Below are 23,236 nucleotides of genomic sequence, written 5' to 3' on the forward strand. Positions count from 1 at the left end.
GAATTCCCCTAAAAGCCTTGACAGCATTCTCCCTTACTCTGGAATGACAACTCTTATCTTGGACACATCAGACCTTGTTTCTTTGGAAATGGCATGAATGTCACCAACAGTTGACTGAGTGGCTGTGAGGAAATTTTTGATTTCAGAGAGTTGAATGTCAATGGTACGACGCTTCTCGCCAAGATCAGGATCACCAAGGCTGGGATGAGAGGCGGATGGTTTAGGTTTGGGATCTATAGGAGCATGCTTTACATCACCTTCGTGCTTCTTAACCCAGGAGTCTTTCACACTCACATATCCCATACTTGCAAAGGCTCTAGAATTGTAATATTTTGAAACAGTGATAAAAGGATAAGCGGACAGAGAAATTTGGTGAGCTTCCAGGATGTGAGTGATGGCCATCCCATAGGGTAGACTGGTGGAATCTTCTGCACTTTCAATCATGAAATTAATGACCCAGGAGGATAACTTAACTTTGAGTTTGGTCACAAGGCAGTATACTAAGAAAGTGTCTCTTTGAGAGAAGGTGGAAAAGGAACTAGTGCGGGGAAGCAGAGTAGTTCCTACAATGTGATCCAGGACTCAATTTTCGAAACTAACATCACTGGGGCCTAACTGGTTGGGAAGGGATTCAGAGGGACACTCAGCAATACACCGTTAGCTTGATCAAAGGAAATTTTAAAATCATCAGGCCATGTATTTTTGAAAAGCATAGGAAAACCAGAACATTTATACTGAAAGGGTGAATAAAACATGGCACAATCAAGAACAATGTGCTTACCTAACACTAAAGATTCCAACTTATCAGGTTTACTAGAGCAAAGATTAGCATAAAATATCTTTACCAGGGGTTCATAGACCTTAGGCGGAGGAATAAAGAAGAACTTATACCACCTTTGATGAACAAAAAGAATTTTTACCTTACAATTTAGTTCTTTCATGTCATCGAGGTCGACTACCCTTCCATAAGCAATGGGCTTGTCTTTCAAGAAAATGAAGAGATCCATGTTTGGAGAATCCGAGAAATTTAGGTCAGATTCTAGAGAGACAGAAAGATCTATCTTGGATTTCTTTGGAGTAGGGGGGTCTTCCATAGGTCGTTTTCTAGGGCTTTTTCTTCTAAGATTTGAGAAGGATCAACAAATCTCCCTGCGAAAAGGCAAAACCCTTAGAGTGGTCGCACCCTAGGTCTACTTGTTCTGGGGCATAGAAAAGGGTTTTGCTTTGGAGCAGGTACTTTTTCTGGTGGAGGCGGATGGGTTCTTGGGTTGTTTGGCCATTGAACGATAGTGGTTTGAGCAGAGCTTTGGAGAAGGATTTTCTAGATGATAGGGATGAAAGTGATTGAAAAGAGATCTCCGCCTTAAGAAGAGAACCTTCTGATGGTTGAGTACAAAAAAGGAAAAGGCATCAGTTGAATAGACGTGATGATTGGCTTTCCAACTTTGAACGACGGAACTGATGTGAAAGAAGAAGAAAAGAGAGGGAAAATGGAGGCGTAATTAATGCAAGAGTAAAAGACAATTATTAAACCTACAAAAGTAACTGTATTATACATAGGTCCTACAGGTTATTATTCAAGCAAGTAATACCAAGTAATTTTCTTAAAGCACAAAATCTATCCTCTAATAATGGCTTAGTAAAAATATCGGCTAACTGATCAGTTGTTCCAACAAAAGATATTTCTATGTCTCCCTTAAGAACATGATCTCTAATAAAATGATGTTTGATATCTATATGCTTTACTCTAGAATGATGCACAGGATTTTTTGAAAGATAAATAGCACTTGAATTATCACAAAAGACTTGTTTAGGTTTAAAGGAAAGTTCATAGTCACCCAGTTGATGGGACATCCACAGTAAGTGTGCACAACATTGTCCAATAGCAATGTATTCGGCTTCAGTGGTAGATAATGCAACTGATGCTTATTTTTTACTGTTCCAGGATATCAATGTCTTTCCAAGTAATTGTCATGTACCACTTGTGCTCTTTCCATCTTCTTTATCACCTGCAAGGTCAGCATCTAAAAAATCTTCTAATTTAAAAGAGTTAGAGCGAGGATACCATAGTCTATAAGAGACAGTCCCAATGAGATATCAAATGATTCTCTTTAATGCAGTCAGATGAGATTCCCTAAGAGCTGACTGAAACCTGGCAGAACATAATATCTGGTCGACTTGCAGTCAAATACAATAATGAGCCAATCATTCCACGATACTTAGTTTCATCAACAGGAATTCCTTGTTCATCTTTGTCTAGACTCGTTGAAGGACTCATTGATGTGCCAATGGATTTTGCATTGCTCATGCCAAATATTTGAATCAGTTCCTTTGTGTATTTGGTCTGACATATAAAGGTTCTTTCTTCAGATTGTTGAATTTGAAGTCTAAGGAAGAATGTTAACTCTCCCATCATGCTCATTTCGAATTCACTTTGCATAAGATTTGAAAATTCCTTGCACATAAGAGGGTTAGCACTACCAAATATAATATCATCAACATAAATCTGAATAATGAGATTACCTTCTGATGATCTTTTAATAAACAAGGTAGTGTCTACTTTACCTCTTGTGAAGCCATGATCAATAAGAAAAGAACTAAGTCTATCATACCATGCACATGGAGCTTGCTTTAGTCCATATAGTGCCTTAGTTAGCTTATATACATGATAGGAAAACTTTGAATCTATAAACCGAGGTGGTTGTTTCACGTATACTTCTTCCTTAATAAATCCGTTCAAAAAGGCACTTTTGACGTCCATATGAAACAACCTAAATCCCTTAAACGACGCATATGCTAGAAGGATTCGTATAGACTCCAAGCGAGCTAATTGGAGCGAAAGTTTCATCATAGTCGACTCCTTCCTGTTGTGAATATAACTGAGCAGCTAATCTGGCTTTATTCCTTATGACCTTTCCATCCTCGTTCAATTTATTTCTAAAGACCCACTTTGTTCCAATTACATAACATTTTTAGGTTTGGGTATCAATTTCCACACTTGATTTTTACCAAACTGATCTAACTCTTCCTGCATTGCTCGTACCCAACTTGAATCTTTTAGAGCTTCCTCTATCTTTTTTGGTTCAACTTGAGAGATTAATGCTAAATTTGCTTTATTTTTGAGAGCTCCTCTGGTTTTCATTCCTTCATTTGGATCCCCTATGATGAATTTTGAGGATATTCAGGTTCGCTTCTCCATTCATTTGGATGCACTACATTAATACTCGACTTGATCGGATGATCTGGTACACTGCTGCTGATTTCATTAGCTGACTCTATCGTAGCAGATTTATCAGTTGACTCTTGAGATTTGCTTGTCTCCTGAGTTTCTTGAGCTTGGTCTTCATCATCTGCAGTAATTCCTTTCTCGACCAAGGGGTTATTTTTGTCGAATATAACATGTACAGATTCTTCCACACATAATGTGCGTTTATTATAGACTCTAAAAGATCTACTATTTAATGAGTAGCCCAGAAAAATACCTTCATCACTTCTTGGATCGAATTTTCCAAGGTTGTCCTTACCGTTATTGTGAATAAAACACTTACTTCCGAAGGGATGAATGTAACTGATATTAGGACATTTACCTTTCCATAGTTCATAAGGAGTCTTCTTCAGAATGGGCCTTCTGAGACATCGGTTGAGAATGTGACATGATGTACTTACACCTTCTGCCCAAAAGTGATTTGGCAGTGAATGATCTAGTCACATGGTTCTTGCCATGTCTTGGAGGGTTTTGTTTTTCCTCTCAACAACCCCATTTTGCTGTGGTGATCGTGGTGCAGAGAAATTATGAGTGTATCCCTGATCATTACAGAAATCTTCAAAAGCTCTACTTTCAAATTCTCCTCCATGATCACTCTGAATTGTTGAAATCAAATATCCCTTCTCTTTCAACCTTTTTTGCAGAAAATCTTGAAATTTCTTAATGCTTCATATTTATGAGATAAGAAAATTACCCAAGTGAAACGTGAATAATCATCAACAATAACAAAAACATATCTTTTTCCTCCTATACTAGCAGTTCTAGTAGGCCCAAATAAGTCCATATGAAGCAATTGCAATGGTTTAGAAGTAGATACAATATCTTTAGTTTTGAAAGAGTTTCTGGTTTGCTTACCTATTTGACATGCATCACAGATATGAGTTCTAGAAAAATTCACTTTGGGTAGACCAATAACTAACTCATGTTTGGACAATTTTTCTATCAAATGCATGCTTGCATGACCAAGTTTCCTATGCCATAACCATGGATCATCAGACATAGATGTTAAGCAAATATGACCATCTATCTTTTCAAAACCATCAAGGATATAAACATTTCCATACCTTTTTCCTGGGAGGACTGTTTTACATGTCTCGTCTTCAATAGCACATCCTGTTTTCTTAAAATTTACCTCATATCCTGAGTCGCATAGTTGACGTATACTCAAAATATTGTAGTTGAGTCCATCGACGAGATAAACTTCAGTAATGTCATAGTTGTTATTGAAGGGAATTGTTCCAATACCAATTATCTTTCTCTTTAAGTCGTCCCCAAACTTATCGCTTCCTCCATCAATTTTTGTAACTTCTTTGAACAGGTTTTTATCACTTGTCATGTGACTGGAACACGCACTGTCTAAGTACCATTTTCCTTTGCGGCTTATTCTGTGGTGTTCCTGCAAAACATAATGATTACTTTTTTTTTAGGTACCCAAGCTTGCTTGGGTCCTAGAGGGTTAGTATTGCTAGATTCAGAATTATTTTTTGGTTTCCAAACCCATCCTAAAATATTTGCTTTACGAAAGTGACAAAAAGAATATTTATGTCCACTTTTGTTACAGTAGTGACACGTAACTCCTGACCCACCTTTAGGTCTTTCATTAATATTAGTACTAGTGGACTTTATTCTGGCTGGTCCTTTTTCAGTTGACTTGTAATTCGCCTGGTTTGATCTGTCAGAACTGTGACTGGTGGATTTGCGCATGCCATTGAATTTCATTTGCAATTCCTCAAATTCTTCTTGAAGTACTTCTTTTTCAATTTCACATACTTCATATTTGAGTTTCTAGTCTTTAACTTCTTCATTTAGTCTCTTAAGCTCATTTATCATTTTTTGAGACTCTTTCAAAGTTAAATCAAAAATATCATGCAATTCATTGCATCTTTCACAGTTGTAAGATCTTACCTCACTTGTTTCACCTCGTGCCATGAAACCGTTCTCATAGTCATCTTTGCATTCGTCATTTGAGGTGTCCTCGTCCGTGCAACATCCGAGGATTTGTTCATCTCGTTTTCCAGAATCGTCATGAAGCAAAGATTTGCTATCTTTTCGTATTCTGAACTGTCTTCATCGCTCCAACTTCCAAAAGATTTGTTCTTGTTAAAGCCTCTGAAAATTTTTTTTTTTAGATCTGGGCACTCAGCTTGAATGTGTCCAAATCTTCCACACTCATAGTATTTTCCATCATTCTTGTCTTGTTCGTTGTATTGCCTGGATCGCCTAGGTGGAATTCTTCCTTTTCTCGTATTTCTGAATCTTCTCGTTAAGTCATTCATGTTTCTTGATAGCATAGCAATATCTTATTGTAGAGCTTCAGGATCATCATCGATTTTATTTTCAACTACTTCAGTTGAGGCCTTGTATGCGACTGTTTTCCTTTTTTTTTTCTTGACTAGTCTTCTTGAGATGTGTCTTTTCAAAGGCTATGAGTTCTCCTCGTAGTTAATCATAGGATAAATTATTTAGATCCAGAGATTCAAGTGTGACTACTTTAGTCTGGCAAGTGGTTGGTAGGCTTCTGAGAATTTTTCTAACTTGATCACCACTCGTATATGGTTTTCCAAATGCTTTTAGATCGCTAATTATTTTGCTGAATCTGGAAAACATCTCTTCAATAGACTCTCCTTCTTTCATTGAAAAGAGTTCGTAATCATGAACCAACATGTTGATATGTGTTTCCTTTACTTTGTTGGTTCCTTCATATGTAACCTCAATCTTGTCCCACATTTCTCTGGTTGTCTCACAGCTAGAGATTTTCTCATACTCTTCACCACTTATGGCATTATAAAGCAGGTTTCTCGCTTTATTGTTAACTTGTATCACTTCCATTTGCTCTTTTATATTTGAGTCTATATCTTCAGGATCAACAAGTGGTGGAGTAGCAACTGGCAGGGGATAGTTCCCCTTTTTGATGACTCTCCAAACTTTAACATCATATGCCTTGGCATAGATCTCCATACGCACTTTCTAGTGAGAGAAATATTGTCCATTGAAATATGGTGGTCTAACTTGTGAAGTTCCTTCCTGGAAGAGAGCTCCTATGATAACTTGATTTGCCATAATTTTTTCTCACAAACTGTTAAGCAAAAGAAAAATGTGAGCCTTGCTCTTATACCAATTGAAAGTACAGGAGGGGGGGGGGTAAATTGTATATTTTTAAACTTAATCTCTGTTAGTTGACTGATTTTCCAATTAGTCGACTAGATGCAATAAACTAATGGTTGTAATAACAAAATATAAGATGATGAAAGTAAATGCAGGAATTAAAGACACCGGAATTTTTATACTGGTTCGGATTCAATGTGAATCTCAGTCCAGTCCCCTTGGGTTGCAAGGTATTTCTCTTTAGTGAATGCGTTTCTTCGAGTACAATGGAAATGACGTGATAGCTTAGTTCCTATATCACTCTTCTCTTTTGATGCAATGCCTCACCAGTGTTGTTCTCTCTTTCTTCTCTAACTTGTTACACAACAGGTCTTAGAGAGCTACAATATTTGTTTGCAGTAGAACAAAGAGATAGTGTTTGGTTCGATCAAAGTATGTTTGTCTAAGCCTTAAGGATGTGTATAAATACTTTGTAGGAGGCCGTTTGCTGAAGAGATTTGACAATCCAAGAGATTTGATCCTTGGAAAGAGATTGATTCTTTCCAAGAATAAGGTTATTTGTCGTTGCTCTTCCTTGATGAGAGGGCATTGATAGCTTTCCTTCTACAGATCTTGATGAGCGAGTTTTACTCCTTGATTATTGGTCCTTCTGAAATTAGCAGCTTGCCATTGCTCTTCCTCATTGATAGCTTTCCTTCTACAGGCTTTGATAATGCGAGTTTTACTCCTTGATTATTGCTCTTTCTTAAAATAGCAGCTTGATTGATTATCTAGCAAGATCTTCGATTGATTCTTTTCCATTTAAATCAATCTCTGATTGATTCTGAATCTCCAGATGGTTAATTGATTCCTTCCTCTTGATTCCTTCAATCTTGGATGTTTTCCTTCCTCTTGATTCCTTCAATCTTGGATGCTTCCTTGAGTTCCTGCACAGATATATTATTTGCATCATTAAATTCAGATCTAACACTTTGTGTATAGGTTGTGCCTTTACTTTGTTCGAAAAGATGCAATGATAACATTAGAATGTACTATATAGAGAGAAAATTACATTAATCTATAGGAGATATTTCATATGTCAAAGGGAGACGAAATTTCCAACATGTTGTAGCAGAAGCTGGAAAGGAATAAGAGGGACTCTTGATTCTGTATAGCCGCTTCAAAATAATAGGCGAAAAATGTATATTTTTATATATATACACATTTTTGTATATTATCCACAAAAAATATAATACAATTATTATACATTTTTATGGTTATCGGATGTATGGTAAGACCTTGGTTCCCTCGTTAGGGAAGAATTTGGCTTATCTCTGTGTACAAATTCCAAGCTCTCCCCTAAAAGCTAAGCCAAAAGTTAAAGCCACACGAAACAAGATAATATTCTTGCACAATGTATACATTACGCATTCAATGATGTAAAACAAGTGGCAAATATGTATCCCACTTAGTGTCTTGTACTATTTGGACAGAAGCGGAACCAAAACTTCAAGTTTATGGGTTCGGAATTCTAGTTGTTTTAAGTTACTTATTTAATTAATATTATATATATATATATATATATATATATATATATATATATATATATATATATATATATATATATATATATATATATATATATTTAATTTTTAAAGACAAATATAGGATTCGAATCAAAGCTACTGGGTTCAGCCGAACCTGCTCGGAACACTCTAACTCTGCCGGACTGACCCTGTATTCAGATTATGACTAATCGGGATTCGCATAAGGTAAGGTATAGGGAAAGCGCATTTTATTAGAATTTTTTTCATTCTAAAGACTCGAACTTAAAAGGATGGAGATCAGGGTCCTATTCATCCCATCACAATCTTTGGTAGTATAAATATTTTATTCCGTTAAAAAGACAGCTTGGTGCACAGGGCATCCGAGATTCACACTGGATCCGAAGAGGGCCGCACCCAAGTGGTATGATGTAGACAAACTAACCTAATGCAAACATTAGTGGCTACTTTCACGGCTCGAACTCATGACGTATAGGTCACATGAAAACAACTTTACTGTTACTCCAAGGTTCCCTGCAAACATTTTATTGTGTTATTGCAACATAGTCACTCCGTTTTGATGTTTTATCTTATTCTCAAGGTATAAAAACGAGTTCTACAATTTCCTTAACAATTTGATCATCTCCTTATTATTTGGAGATTTATATAAACCTTATATTCTACAAGCAAAAAAGTAGTGATGCATTCTTAATCGAAGAAAAAAGGGTTTTGAATTTTGATGCCCTCCTGAAAATTACATGCATGCAAAGTTGGCAAAACTTTACCTTTTAAAAAGTGGTGTACTCACTAGACAAATACCAAAAGAAGAAAAAAAACAAATTTTCAATATTTTTCACGATCACGATATACAATAACAACAATAAACAAAAAAAATTAGTATAATCTCACCGGTGGGGTTTAGGGAAGGTAATGTGTACGCAGACTTTATTCCTATCTTATGAAGGTAGAGAGATTATTTCCGATAGACCCTCGGCTAAAAAAAAAAAAATAAAGTAACAAATAGTATCAATAACAATATAATATAATAGGATCAAATGGCACAATATGTAATCACGATCAAGATATACATTAGCAAAATGATTCTTGCGTATAAAGATTTTAAGGCATCTCATAATTAGATGATGATTACATACTCTAATCTCATATATTAGAAGGCTTGATTCACAAGCTAATTGCTTTTTGCATTGGTAAAAGAGAATTTTATGATACCTTTACTTTCTTTGGCCAGCTATACATATATGTTTTGTTTAGTTAACGAATGGAATTTTCTCTTAATAAAGTGACAAATAAGCATCAACACTCTTTCTTAATCGTATTCTTCACCTTAAATTAGTAGTGAATCTATTCTCCATATTATACTGTATAAATCTCATTGGATATGCAAAAAGTGAGAGCTTTTTTAAAAGATACGTATAGTATTTGTTCAAGAATTTGATTGGGATTTTTCCTTCTGTGACACCCTACGCGAATTCCACATTGACAAAACACGGGAGAGATACTGAGTATATAAGTAGACATATTTTAAACTCTAGTGACGCGTTTTAAACTCGTGCGGGCCTAGGCCCAAAGCGGACAATATCACTAGTAGGCTAGGCTATTACACAGGGTATTAGAGCACTAGATTCAAGTATCCTATGGAGTTTATGAAGCTGTGTCGCTAGTGTATATTTGGCTATAAAAGAGAATAAGCTAAAAGAGATATTGATTTGGTTTGTTTACGTTTATTCCCCCAAAATCAAATTTTTAAAAAGTTAATTTGATTTATTAGACCAATTACATTCATATATTGAGAATAAAGTAATATACATCTAGGAATAAAGGATCAATTCCCTTGATATATTAAACATAATTAACACAACGGAGGGGAATTGCCTTATCCCTTACATTCTCTAATCTCAGTGATAATGACCCCTTGATTGTGTCACTAACAAAGTGAAAATGAGGATTAATGTACGCAAACTAAAGCCAATTAATGATATTCCTAGTTGGTTTAATTTCTTCTTTGAATGAAGTTCGTTCACCTCGTTTTCCCTTTTATTATTGTTTTTCTTTTAAATTCTAAAAGGATGTGCCCAAGTGCGCTAAAAAAATGTTTTTGATTTCTTTCCATTCGCCTAAGTCTTTATGGGCAAATTTAATCGGTACTTTTACTCGTGGGAGGTAGCAGGCATAGATGAAACTAGAGAAGTTTTTAATAACGGTAGTAATTGGACCGAGTTGCACGCACCTCGACCATTTCATCGGATATCTGTTATACAACTAGTACGGTTACTAGATAATTCTGCTATGCTTAGACAGATGCGAAAAATCACCTAGTATTTTTTTGTCGCAAGGATTCGACTCCGCTTGAAATCGAAAAGATAACTATTGTATTACAAAAAGGAGAAGAAAAAACAAGAATCTATACCGATCAAAAAATCCTTTCATGATTCTATTGAATGCATCTTAAAATGAAGTCTTTTTTGGCAAAAAAGACTTGAGCTGTCTGCAGAAATTCAGGACATTATATTCTACACTAAGGAAACAAAACATTAGCAAATGCTGAATAATGAGAATTTTTCTTGAACAAGGAAGAAATTCATTAATAATGGGGGATAAACTCCCCTATAGAAGTATACCAAAATGTAGAGAACCTACAAAAATGAATGGTTCTCTGCTGAAGACACCCATTCTTCAATTTAAATAGGAACCTTATGGGTGTACCAAAAAGATATCAAAGATAAGAAATTTTCTTCAAATGTACAAAAGCAAACTCACTTCCCTCAAACGCTCTCTTATTTCTCTCACTCCGTACAACTCACATTAAAGCCAACGGAGCAATATCCTACGCTCTATGTCTTCTCTTCTCTTCTCTTCCGTCTTCTAAATGCCTAGCTAAATCGAGCATCCTTCATTATACTCAGCATGGTCCACACTAACCCAAACCATCTCAAAATCTCCCACCATAATCAGAATGCCATCTCACAATAGAAGGTGATCCACATCCTCTCAAATTCGTGCACGTGAAACACCAACTAACATAGGAGACCCTCCTCTAACTCAAATTTTTGGCAGTCAAAATCGCTCCTCTAGCCGCCAACCATAAAGACCTCTGTAGGTGCCCTTGGGATCCATATTGATTAGTGTAGGAAGACTAAATTATAAGGTAAACAATTTTTATTACTGATGGAAAACCCTGTATACAAGCAAATTAAAGATTTTGAACAAAAAATTGGTCTTGCAATCATACAAGACTCCAGAATTCTTGAGAATTCCCTGCGGGTCAATGGTGCACGGTTCAGAACTCGGCCAATAATGAGCCCACCCTTCTATACTACTCCACTTAAATACCAGACTTTTGTATGCAGAAGGGTTCGAACCTGTGACGTGCGCCTAACCCACACATGTATGTGCTATGCTCTTATAACTGGACCAAAGCCCCCCATAAGACTCCAGCATTCTTTCTTTAACTAATCAAGTACCTGTAAGGTATGAGCACTGTATCACTCACATAGCTGTAGATAAGTTTCATAAAGAACTTTAGTCGTCACTCCAAGAGAGTAACTTTAACAAGCTCGCAGCATGACCAAAGTATACCAACACAATGCTCTATCTAGGAAGTTAACATGATCGATCTATCAAATATTAAGAACAAGACTAACTAGATAAGCTTACCCATTGGCTCAGAGATCAAAATATCAGCTTTCTCAGGTAATTCTACCTCTTCAACCTTTTCTTTTGACTACCTAAACATCATGAATAGAAGACATACAAAAAAGAATAAGAAGCACAACCAAGATACTATATGAATATGTAGAATAGCACTGGAAAAGACACCCAAATAAGGCAAAAGAACAATCAATCAATCAACAACACCTCAATCGCATACTAGTTGGGGTCAGCTTAAACAAGTAAAAAAGAACACTTACAGTAACTTTTTACTCGGTGATGGATTTCCAGCAATAAGTCTCCTGGCATAGTCAGCCATTTCAGAAGCCTATATGGCATAAACGTGCTTTGTACCGGCCTGAGAGAGTTTTTTGGTTTGAGAGATAGGTGGGAAAAAGAAAAGATAGAGTATATCAGCAGATGTTGATATCGTTCACCGAAAAGCACAAAATGCATTGCTACAAGTAGATCGCCTGAGCTTCAAATAATGACAAAATGCAACTACCAGCACCAACATCAACCACAATGTGACCAAGAAAATAGCATGGTTCTCAACTGCAGCAGCTTAATAGGTTCCAGCAAGTTTTTTAAGGAACTCATATTATACACGCTAATGCCACAGACTCGCTCTCTTCTTCTTCGTGCTCCAAATACTTCAGCTCTGAACCAATCCATTCTGCCATCCTATATATCTCCTCGGTCTGGGGGTGAGACTTGTCATCCGATGAAAATCCATGCAAATTTAAAGAACAATCAATGCTACCTATTACATCTACCCAGCTGAATCCTATCTCTTTCCTCACTCCCTTGTCTCTCATTCCTTTTCTGATGTTTGCTACCTTTTCCCATTGCCCCTTCTCTGCAAACAAATTCGACATCAAGACATATGAACCTGACTGCTCCGGTTCTAATGCAATCAAAGTATTGGCTACTTTTGTTGCCATCTCCACATTTCCATAAATCCTACATGCACCAAGTAAGCTTTGCAACACAGACAATCCAGGTCCTCCTGGAATCTGAACCAAAAATATTTCAGCCTCCTTTAACCTCCCCCCCCCGACCAAACATATCCACCATACAAGAATAGTGCTCTGAAGATGGTTCAATGGAGTAATCTCTAACCATGGAATTGAAAATATCTACTCCCATATCAACCATCCCTTTTCGACCACATGCTGTGAGTATAGAAAGAAAAGTTATTGAGTCAGGACTCACGCCTTTCTTCCTCATCTCCTTAAACAAAGCCATTACCGATTCATAATCTCCATGCCTCGAATGAGCAGAAATAATAGCAGTCCACGAAACTTGGCTCCTGTCAGCTATCTCATAGAAAACTCCTCGAGATTCAGCGATACTCCCACGTTTAGCATACATGTCAAGAAGAGCACCTGAAACAATTGGATTCCTGTTGAAACCCCGCTTAATCAAACAAGCATGGCATCGCTGGCCGTGCTTTAAAGAAATGCACTCAGATGAGGCGATCGCGCTCAAGACACTGCCAAACGTGTATTCATTAGGTAGCAACTTCATTGATGCTGACAAGAATGTTTGTAAAGCTTCTCGAGACATTCCATTTTGAGCATATGCAGAAATCAATGCGTTCCACGATATGAGATCTCTCTGGTCGAGCTCTTCAAAAACCTTAAACACGTCTTCCATTAATTCAAACTTAGCATACATGCTAATGAAGCTATTAGCAACATTTAGTTCTGAGAAGAAGTTCGTTTTTAAACAACATCCGTGAATCATTTGGCCCTCTGGTAACGAACTCTTGACAGTTATAGAATGAATTAATCCAACAAAAGTAACGTGATTAGGGTAAACCCCATCCCTCCGCATCCCATTAAAAACAGATACAGCACTTTCATCATTGATGGAAAGCATTGTCGTCCAAGACACTACGTTACGTTCCGTCATACTTTGGAAAACCTTATTTGCATCTTCGGTGACATCACACTTATAGTACAATGATATCAAAACATTACACACTGAAACATGAGTACCATACGCCATCTTAATAACCAAACCATGTATCTGCTTCGCAAGATCCAAAGATCTTTCCTGTCCACAAGCAGATACAGCACTGGTGAATGACACATGATCAGGTTTCACTCCTGCCTTCATCATTTCCCTAAACCCCAAAGTGGCTTGGCACGAGTAACTCCCTTCCTGTGCATAGCCCGAGAGCAATGCATTCCACGAAACCAAATCTTTATGCAACATTTCATAAAACACTCTTTCAGCTTCCGCCATATTACTACCCCACTTCGAATACATAGTCACAAGTGCATTCCCAACGAAAACGTCATTCTCCAATCCGAACTTCAGAACAAGAGAATGCAATTGGATACCAAAGCGAAATTCCTCTTCATTCGTGCAATGACTAAGAGCAGTAGTATAACTCACAGCATCAAACATAAACCCAATGGAATGCATCCAAAGAGCAAAACTCAATGCCTCTTTACCATTTTCAAAACCCGAAAGCAGGGTATTATAAGAAACTCTATCAGGAAAATCAAGGCTGTTAAACACACACAAAGCCTTATTAAAATGTCCATTTTTACAGTACATGCTCATTAATGAATTTGGGACTGTTGTAAATGAAATGAACCCACTGGTAATGGCCAAGCTGTGGATTTGAGACCCAAGATTTACATTTTCACGACAACCCTTTAGAGCTAAGGCTATTGCAACTTCATCGATTTCTGAGATACCCATTTGGAGCTGATTCTTGAATAGCTTAAGAGCTTCAATTTTACGGTTTTGGTGTATCCAATTGAGCATGGATTGGTGAATGGAAACAAGAGCTGGTTTAAGACTTTTATCAAACACTTGGTGTGCATTGTGAATGGAACGGAGATTCCGAGCTGACCACTGCCGGTGTAAGGAGACTATGTAGAGGGTTTTAGGAGGAATTAGACGGCGGATAAACATGGGAAAGAAACAACCGTCAAAAGCCGTAATCCTGAAAACCCCTCCTAAACCCTTGTGATGCTTATTGTTGTAGGAAAGCCATAGAGTTCTAATTGAGTTCCATCAAGTTAAAATTCTTCAATTATGGTCCTTCCATTCAATTTATGTGACTATATTTTAATAGATTTGTTTTTAAGTATATTTTTTTTAAATGACTCTTTTATAATTTTGAAAATAACTTAACCTTAAATTCTCACGGGAGAAAAGTTAGAGCCCGTTTGGACATAATTTTTTTTCGAAATCAGTGTTTGTTCATAAAATTTCCAATTTTCACTTGAAGATGCATTTTGAAAATTTTTCAAAAATTTGAAAAACTCCAAAAAACTATTTTTCAAAATTTTCACTCAAATTACTCACAAAACTTCAAAAACTGAATTTTATGTCCAAGCGCAACTCTAAATTTCAAATACCATTTTCACTTGAAAAAAATTTCACCATTTTTTGGAATTTTACAATTCTTATGTCCAAACACCTACTTAAAGCTTTATGAAAATGAAAAATCTGGATCAATCGTGGAAGCTTGAAAATAAGACCGTCCGAGAAAAAAGTCACAAGTTTTATAGCCACATTAAATATTATGGCACCAAAAGACTCAACTATTCTTTTTTTTCTTTCTTAAACAGGAGTCCAAATAAGATCATATAAAATAAATCAAAAGGAGTATTTATGTGTTATGTTTATTGTTCAAGGTTGAAGAGGGAATTTAATTTTTAAAGGAAAATTGATATTCACCCTTCACAAATGATAGAATTAATTTAATCGCCCTTTACAAATTAAGGTTGATTTTAGAAATTTTATGAAATTAATCATTAACGGGCAAGAAATCTTTTTTATAATCACATCAAATTATTGCAAGTTTCTCTAACAGCTTGTTTGGATGATTGTTATCTATCGTTTCATAATGTATCGTATTGTATTGTATTGTATTGTATCGTTTGATGAATGCAATGTTTGGATGGATTGTGTTGTTTTGTCGTCGTTTCATGGTATCATGCACCAGTAATATGATGAATAAACTTGCAATATTATAAAGAAAAATTATGAGATGGTATATAAAAGGGTAGGGTTAATGATAAAATAAAATTATTTAATAATAATGAAGGGTGAGATTGAGAGAAAAATACAAGGAAACGACGCGACCACACCAAATCGGTCGTTACATAAAGTGACACATTTCATCGTTACGTAACGACGGATTTAACGATACGATACAATAAAATTTAAATAACATTCAAAACAAACATTGTATTTAAAGTAACAATACAATACGATACGATACAACTGGTAACAACCATCCAAACAAGCTGTAATTCGACTAGGAAATCCTTAGCTACTTAAGCCACGTACTTTGAGAGGGTAATCAAGTTGTAAAAACTAGTTGGACATGCATATTGTACAGAGTTGTATGCAATGAGTGAGAATTGAATTCGTTGGAAAGTTACACTACGTAAACAAGATAACATTAATTTTTGTATATATGCATAAAATTTTGAATTTGATTCTCTTAATTTTTTTGATTATACAACAACAACATCAACAACAATCTAGTGTAATCTCACTAGTGATGTCTGGAGAGGATAGAGTGTACCCAGACTTTATCCCTACCTTAACATAAGAAAAATATAGGTTGAAATCTCAAATGTAACGTTTTTGAATTTTTAGGTCATAATTCATGACTCTCATAGTATTTGCATGGAATAATATATAAATTTTGTCTAGTGAAATTACATCCGAACTAGTTATAACATGGGCGAACTCTATAGGTCCAAAAAATTAATTACTTTTATAGGCTTGAATTATATGTATTAATATAAAAAGAAATTTAACATGTATACACATCATAAAATCTTCTTGATCAATTCATGTCGTTTCCAGGAAGTTGGAGTACACATTAGTTGATTTATTCGAATCCCCTTTCCGAAAATTAAAATTACATTGTTTATAAAATGTTAACTTTATTTCATGTATATATATGTTGAATCCGGACACTTAATTTCTTCGCATATTTACTTCTTTTATTTTTGAATCTTATTACTTGGTGCTATTTTATGAAGAAAAAACAGCTATACAGAAATGAATATTAAATTAAACTTGCCTTCAAACAAACAACAAAGTCGTTGTAGTATAGTGGTAAGTATTCCCGCCTGTCACGCGGGTGACCCGGGTTCGATCCCCGGCAACGGCGTTTCCCGTTTTTTATTTTATAAACATACACGTAAATATTAAATATTAAAGCTAGAAATTCGGCCAAAATCAACCGACCGGCTTTAGTTTCGGTCGGTTTTTCAAAATATTTTATCTTTTTTTTTTTACGAAATCGATAAACTTCGGTCGGGTTTTTTTTGCGCAAAAATGCTGAAAACTATTTTAACATTCCGCGAAATTTATTTTTAAGAAATCGGTCGGTTATTCATATAAACTAAATTTAAATTTAAATTCAAAAAAACTGACCAACATCGGTCGGTTATTTCAGTCAGTCATTTTAAAAAACCGACCGACTTCGATGGTAATTTTATATTTTTAATAAAACCGACCGAAATCAGTAGGTTATTTTCGCGTGAAAATGCAATTAAAGAGTACAAATAAAATAAAATAAAATGTTAAAGCAAAATGTACTAATGGTCTAGCGGTAGAATAGTATTTTTTTCACAGTACAAACCCGGATTCGATTTTCAGATGGTGCATTTTTTAATTGCATAATTATTTTTCCGACAGATTTTCTTTTTTGGGTCGTTTGTGAAATTTAATTAATTGACCGAAATCGATCGAAAATTGCGATCAATTTCGGTCTCTATTTATTACCGATCAGCCTAATTTCGACGGACTAAAGTCTATCAGAAATTAGTCGGTTTTTTCAATTTTCCGACCGATTTCGGTTGGTATTTCTGGAGGCAGTTTTCTGGTAGTGTGATTTCATAATATTTAAGATTGTAATAAACAATATCTCGGAGGTGATTCAAACATTTAGAATATAGCAGAGATATTAATTGTAACTTAGCGACAGATTTTTTTTTCATGAATTTATTATTCATACTAACTCTCCGATCCTCTATATATATTTTTAGAAAATCACTCAGAAAAAGAATTGTCGCTGACATTTTGAAATATATTTGTATGGTGAATGTTTCGATTATTGTTTACAATCGGATATTGTATTTGTTTAAAATTCATTAAATGAGTACAAATTTCGAACCTAGTAAACTAATGAGTTGTGGAAGAGTATAATTCCGAACTTGAACATTCAAATCTTAGATCCGTCTTTGCAATAATAACAATAACCCAATAAAATCTTACTAGTAAGGGTATGAAGAGGGTAGTGTGTATGTCAGATCTTATCCCTACCTCGAGGGAATAGAGAGGATATTTTCGAAAGACCCTCGGCTCAAGAACACGAAAAGAGAAAAGAGACAATATATCGATATCATCAACAGAAACCAAGGGAATAATAAGTGTATTGGGAAAATTTAAGTTCATGTATAGAATTAATTATGAGGTGACATGTCATGGCACGTGGACTGGTAAAGGAATGAAAGTTGGCGAAGGATATTTGAAGAGGCACGAGCTCTAGCAGGCACGGGCAGAGATCCAAGAAAACAAGAAGGGATAGGTGCTCACTAAGGGAAACGATTTGACCAAACAAGAAATTGAATCTGTATTGGTCAAAAAATTCGGTGAAACACTCACTAAGGGAGCATTAACATGGTATTATTTTTTACCCGAAAAATCTATAAATTCTTTTGCTGAGCTTGCAGATTCATTTATCAAAGTAAACTCGGGAGCTCAAAAAGTCGAAAAAGGAATGGAGGATATTTTCAAAATAAAGCAAGGAGATTTGGAGCTGCTCAGAGAATTCGTAGACAGATTCCAGCGTGAAAAGATGACGTTGCCGCGTGTACCTGATAACTGGGAAGCTATGGCTTTTGCCAGTAATTTAAATGAGAAAAGTTCAGAAGCCACGAGACGACTCAAGGAAAGTCTAAGTGAATTTTCAGCAACAACTTGGAATGATATTTACAACAGATACAATATGAAGTTGAGGATAGAAGAAGATATCATCTCTCGGTCTCAAAAAGAGGAGAGGGTAAGTTCAAGACGTGCTGAAACTGAAAAAGGTCTGATAAAAATAGATACGAGCCCTACATGGGACCAGCAGGAAGAGACTCGCGTTCAAAGCAGGATAATTCAAAGTACGATCATAGATCGAGAGATAGAGAGTCAGGCTCATCATCAAGGTTTGGAAAAAAGCGAAACGCATGAGAGACGCGAGATGATGATAGAGGCTCGAAGGAAAAATGTGGCGATTACAATTTCAATGTTAGCACATCAGAGTTAGTAGCAGGATTAAGAAACATGGGTGATAAGGTGAGGTGGCCAAAGGAAATCAGATCAAACCCGAATAGACAAACTCCTGATTTCTGGTGCGAGTTTCACAATGATTATGGTCACAAAACGACAAATTGTAGATTGTTGCAAGGTGAAGTTGATCATTTCTTAAAGAAAGGATATCTAACCGAATTGTTTAGTGAAAAAGGTAAGCAAGCATATATGAAGAACAGGCAGGAGCCCCCTAAACCTCCTTCACCAAAAAGGACCGTTAATGTTATAAGCGGAGGAGAAGAAATTAATGGCATGACATATACGGCAGCTAAGAAAGTTTCAAAGGTTACAGTCACACACGGGAAGCGGGTTCGACATATTTTGGAACAATAAAGTATTACATTCGATGATGCAGATGCAGATGGCGTACTAATTCCATACAATGATGCACTAGTAATATCTCTACTTGTACATGACACTAGTATATTATTATATCTTCCATCTTTTTCGTACTTTCTATATTTCTTATATTGTTGTTATTTTATTTTATGTTATTTTATTATGAGTCTATTGATAGTACTAATATATCGTCTCTTCGCTTTCTTGAGCCGAGGGTCTCCTAGAAACAGCCTCTCTGCCCCTCGGGGTAAGGGAAATGTCTACGTACATATTACCCTCCTCAGACCCCACTTGTGGGATTATACTGGGATGTTGTTGTTGTACATGACACTAGTGTGAAATGAGTTTTGATTGATCCAGGTAGCTCCGTGAACATCATTTTGCTAAGAGTGTTAAACGAAATGCAAGCCAAAGATAAGCTGGTACCCAAAGCGCATACTTTATCTGGTTTTGACAATTCAAGCGTCGTAACAAAAGGGGAGGTGATACTCACAACATTCGCAGAAGGAGTTGTCAAAGATACAAAATTTCAGGTGGTAGAGATGGATATGGCTTATAATATAATTCTCGGAAGACCATGGATTCACGAAATGGATACTGTGCCATATCCCCTACATCAAGTTATTAAATTTCCTTCACAATGGGAAATACCTCAAATCCGTGGTGATCAACAAACATCTAGGAGCATCAACTCAGTAGCAGATTCAAGCACAAAAAATGAAGAAAAATAGCAATTACAGAATCTAGTTGAGGATGCTGCAACACAAGCCTCTACTGAACACGGGCGGAAATGTAGACTCGAGGCCCGATTCCATCCAAGAACTGGAAGAAAATGAAAACATCAAAATGATGATTGAGGAGTTGGAAGCTGTAGAATTAGTCACACCTTGGCCTGAAAGGAAAGTCTACATTGGGGTCAACCTAAGCCACAAAGTGAAAGGTAAGTTGACTGAATTCTTGAAAACTAACGTGGATTGTTTTGCTTGGTCCCATTCTGATATGACAGAAATACCCCCGGAAGTAATGACTCACAAATTAAATTAAGATCCACCATATCCACCTGTCAAACAAAAGAAAAGAAAGCAAGGATATTTCAAAAATCAGTTGATTCAAGATGAGTTGCAAAAACTTTTAAAACTTGGGTCTATCCGCGAGGTAAAATATCCAAATTGGTTAGCTAATACTGTAGTAATACCAAAAAAGAATGGTAAGTGGCGAGTTTGTGTAGATTATACTAACCTAAATAAAGCTTGTCCTAAAGATTCTTTTCCATTACCGCATATAGATCAACTAATTGATGCTACTGCAAGACATGAATTGTTAAGTTTTTTAGATGCATATTCAGGGTATAACCAAATAAAAATGGATCCGCTAGATGAGGAAAAATTTCATTTATAACAGACAGGGGGACTTGCTATTACAAAGTAATGCCACTTGGCCTCAAAAATGCTGGAGCCACATATCAAAGGTTGGTGACCAAAATATTCCAAGAACATTTAGGAAAAACTATGGAAGTCTACATAGATGATATGTTGGTCAAATCTCAACAGGCAGGGGATCATATTCAACACCTGTCTGATATATTTCAGATTCTCCGTAAATTTAACATGAAGCTAAATCCCGAGAAATGTGCATTTAGCATTTCATCAGGTAAGTTTTTGGGATTTCTTGTTTCTAACCGTGGCACTGAAGTAAATCCCACATAGATTAAAGCTATTGAGGAAATTCCTGATATACTTACAAGTAAAAAAGAGGTATAGAGACTAACGGGAAGAATTGCAGCCTTGGAAATATTTATTTCCAAATCATCAGAAAAATGCTTTAAGTTCTTTTCAGCTCTAAAAAAGCAGGATCAGTTCGAATGGTCTGAAGAATGTCATCAAGCACTCAAAAATTTGAAAGTATACTTGTCAAATTCACTGTTGCTTGCAAAACCAAAAGATGGGGAAAAGTTATTATCTACCTTGTTGTTTCAGAAGTAGCGGTGAGTGCTGTTTTGGTTCGTGAAGACCAAGGTAAACAGTCTCCAATTCACTATGTTAGTAAGTCATTATTAGATGCTGAGACTCGATATCCTCATCTAGAAAAACTTGCACTTGCATTAATTATGACATCTAGGAAATTAAGACCTTATTTTCAATGCCACCCCATATCTGTAGTAACTGTCTGTCCCCTGCGTAATATATTACATAAACATGAGTTATCAGGTAGGTTAGCCAAGTGGGCCATAGAATTGAGTGAATATAACATTACATATCAACCTAGAATTGCAATAAAGTCACAGGTGTTGGCAAACCTTTTGGCCGATTTTAGCCAAGGGATGCAACTAGAAGTAGAAAAAGAACTACAAGTATTCAACGGGTCTAATCAAGGAACTTAGATTTTATTCACTGATGGTTCATCAAATGTAAAAGGGGCAGGTCTAGGAATTGTTTTGGTACCATCTACGGGTGAAAAAATATGACAAGCCATAAAATGTCACCCTGTTACTAACAATGAGGCAGAGTATGAAGCTGTGATTGCAAGTTTAGAACTGGCACGCGAGCTTATCATAGAACAGGTCGTAATCAAAAGCGATTCGCAACTCGTAGTTAACCAAATGCTGGGGACTTATACAGCTAGAGAGACAAGAATGCAGCAATACCTGGAAAAGGCACGTGATCTAGTTAAGCAATTCCAAACTTGGAAAGTTGTGTAGATACCAAGAGAAGAAAATGTTGAGGCAGATGCCCTAGCTAATCTTGCATCTACAGTAGAAGTGACAAATGATGAAAATGCTTCTGTAATTCATCTATTTCAATCAGTACTTGATCAAGACAAAAACGAGGTAAATTTCAATAATTTAACTTGGGATTGGAGGAACGAGATTGTCACTTTTTTGCAGTATGGAATTGTCCCTGAGGATAAGACAAAGGCTCAAGCACTTCGTAAAAAAGCTGCTCGGTATTGTTTGAAGCAAGGTAATCTTTATCGTAGAATGTTCGGTGGTCCCCTAGAAAGATGCCTCGGACCTTATCAAACAGAGTATGTGATGAGAGAAATACACGAAGGGCATTGTGGAAATCATGCTGGAGGAAGATCCTTAGTGAAAACCATGATTAGAGCTGGCTATTATTGGCCCAAAATGGAAGAAGAAGCGAAAATATTTGTGGCTAAATGTGACAATTGCCAAGATACGGAGACGACATGCATAGACCTGCAGAATTATTACATTCGGTCATTGTACCGTGGCCTTTTATGAACTGGGGGATGGACATCGTGGGACCACTACCGCTGGCCAAAGGCAACGTAAGATTTTTGCTAGTACTCACTGATTACTTTACTAAGTGGGTAGAAGCAGGTGCTTTTAAACAGGTATGAGAAAAAGAGGTTAGAGATTTCATTTGGCAAAACATCATATGCCAATTCAGCGTACCAAAGGAAATAGTATGTGAAAACGGCCTGCAATTTATAAGTGCACAAATCACATAAATTTTTCAAAGTTGGCAAATTAAAAGGATTACTTCAACGCCTTACCATCCGGTGGGTAATGGACAAGCAGAATCAACGAATAAAGTCATTATCAACAATTTGAAGAAAATATTGGAGGAATCCAAAGGCAATTGGCCAAAGGTGTTACCTGTTGTTTTGTGGGCTTACCACACAACAACAAAAACAAGTACGGGCGAAACACCATTCTCACTTGTATACGGAGCTGAAGCCTTGATCCCAGTCGAGATAGGGGAACCAAGCACGAGATATACACAAGCAACTAAGGATTCAAACGAAGAAGAAATGCGAATAAACCTAGATTTACATGAAGAAAGGAGGGAAGCAACACTAATAAGGATGGCATCGCAAAAACAAGTTATGGAACGATATTATAATCGGAAAGCTCGTCTAAGATACTTCAAGATTGGGGACTTCGTACTCAAGAAGGTTTTCCAATCAACGAGAGCAGATAATGCAGGAAAGTTAAGTCAAACTTGGGAAGGACCTTACAAGA

At 36.3% G+C, this 23,236-nt stretch overlaps 1 protein-coding gene and 1 non-coding gene across 2 annotated transcripts; one reads left to right on the plus strand and one right to left on the minus strand.

The window, feature by feature from the left end:
• Positions 1-10,469: 10,469 nt before the first annotated feature.
• Positions 10,470-14,641, minus strand: LOC107813516 (pentatricopeptide repeat-containing protein At4g32430, mitochondrial-like). Its single transcript, XM_016638795.2, is given in 4 exon segments — positions 10,470-11,375; positions 11,569-11,639; positions 11,823-12,617; positions 12,619-14,641. Coding segments are annotated over 2 exon segments (2,337 nt in total). The 5' UTR covers positions 14,497-14,641; the 3' UTR covers positions 10,470-11,375; positions 11,569-11,639; positions 11,823-12,158.
• Positions 14,642-16,648: 2,007 nt separating this feature from the next.
• Positions 16,649-16,720, plus strand: TRNAD-GUC (transfer RNA aspartic acid (anticodon GUC)). The gene has a single exon. It is a non-coding gene; the product is annotated as a tRNA-Asp (tRNA).
• Positions 16,721-23,236: the final 6,516 nt, after the last annotated feature.

Source organism: Nicotiana tabacum, chromosome 20 (assembly GCF_000715075.1).
Source record: "Nicotiana tabacum cultivar K326 chromosome 20, ASM71507v2, whole genome shotgun sequence".
Taxonomy (NCBI): Eukaryota; Viridiplantae; Streptophyta; class Magnoliopsida; order Solanales; family Solanaceae; genus Nicotiana; species Nicotiana tabacum.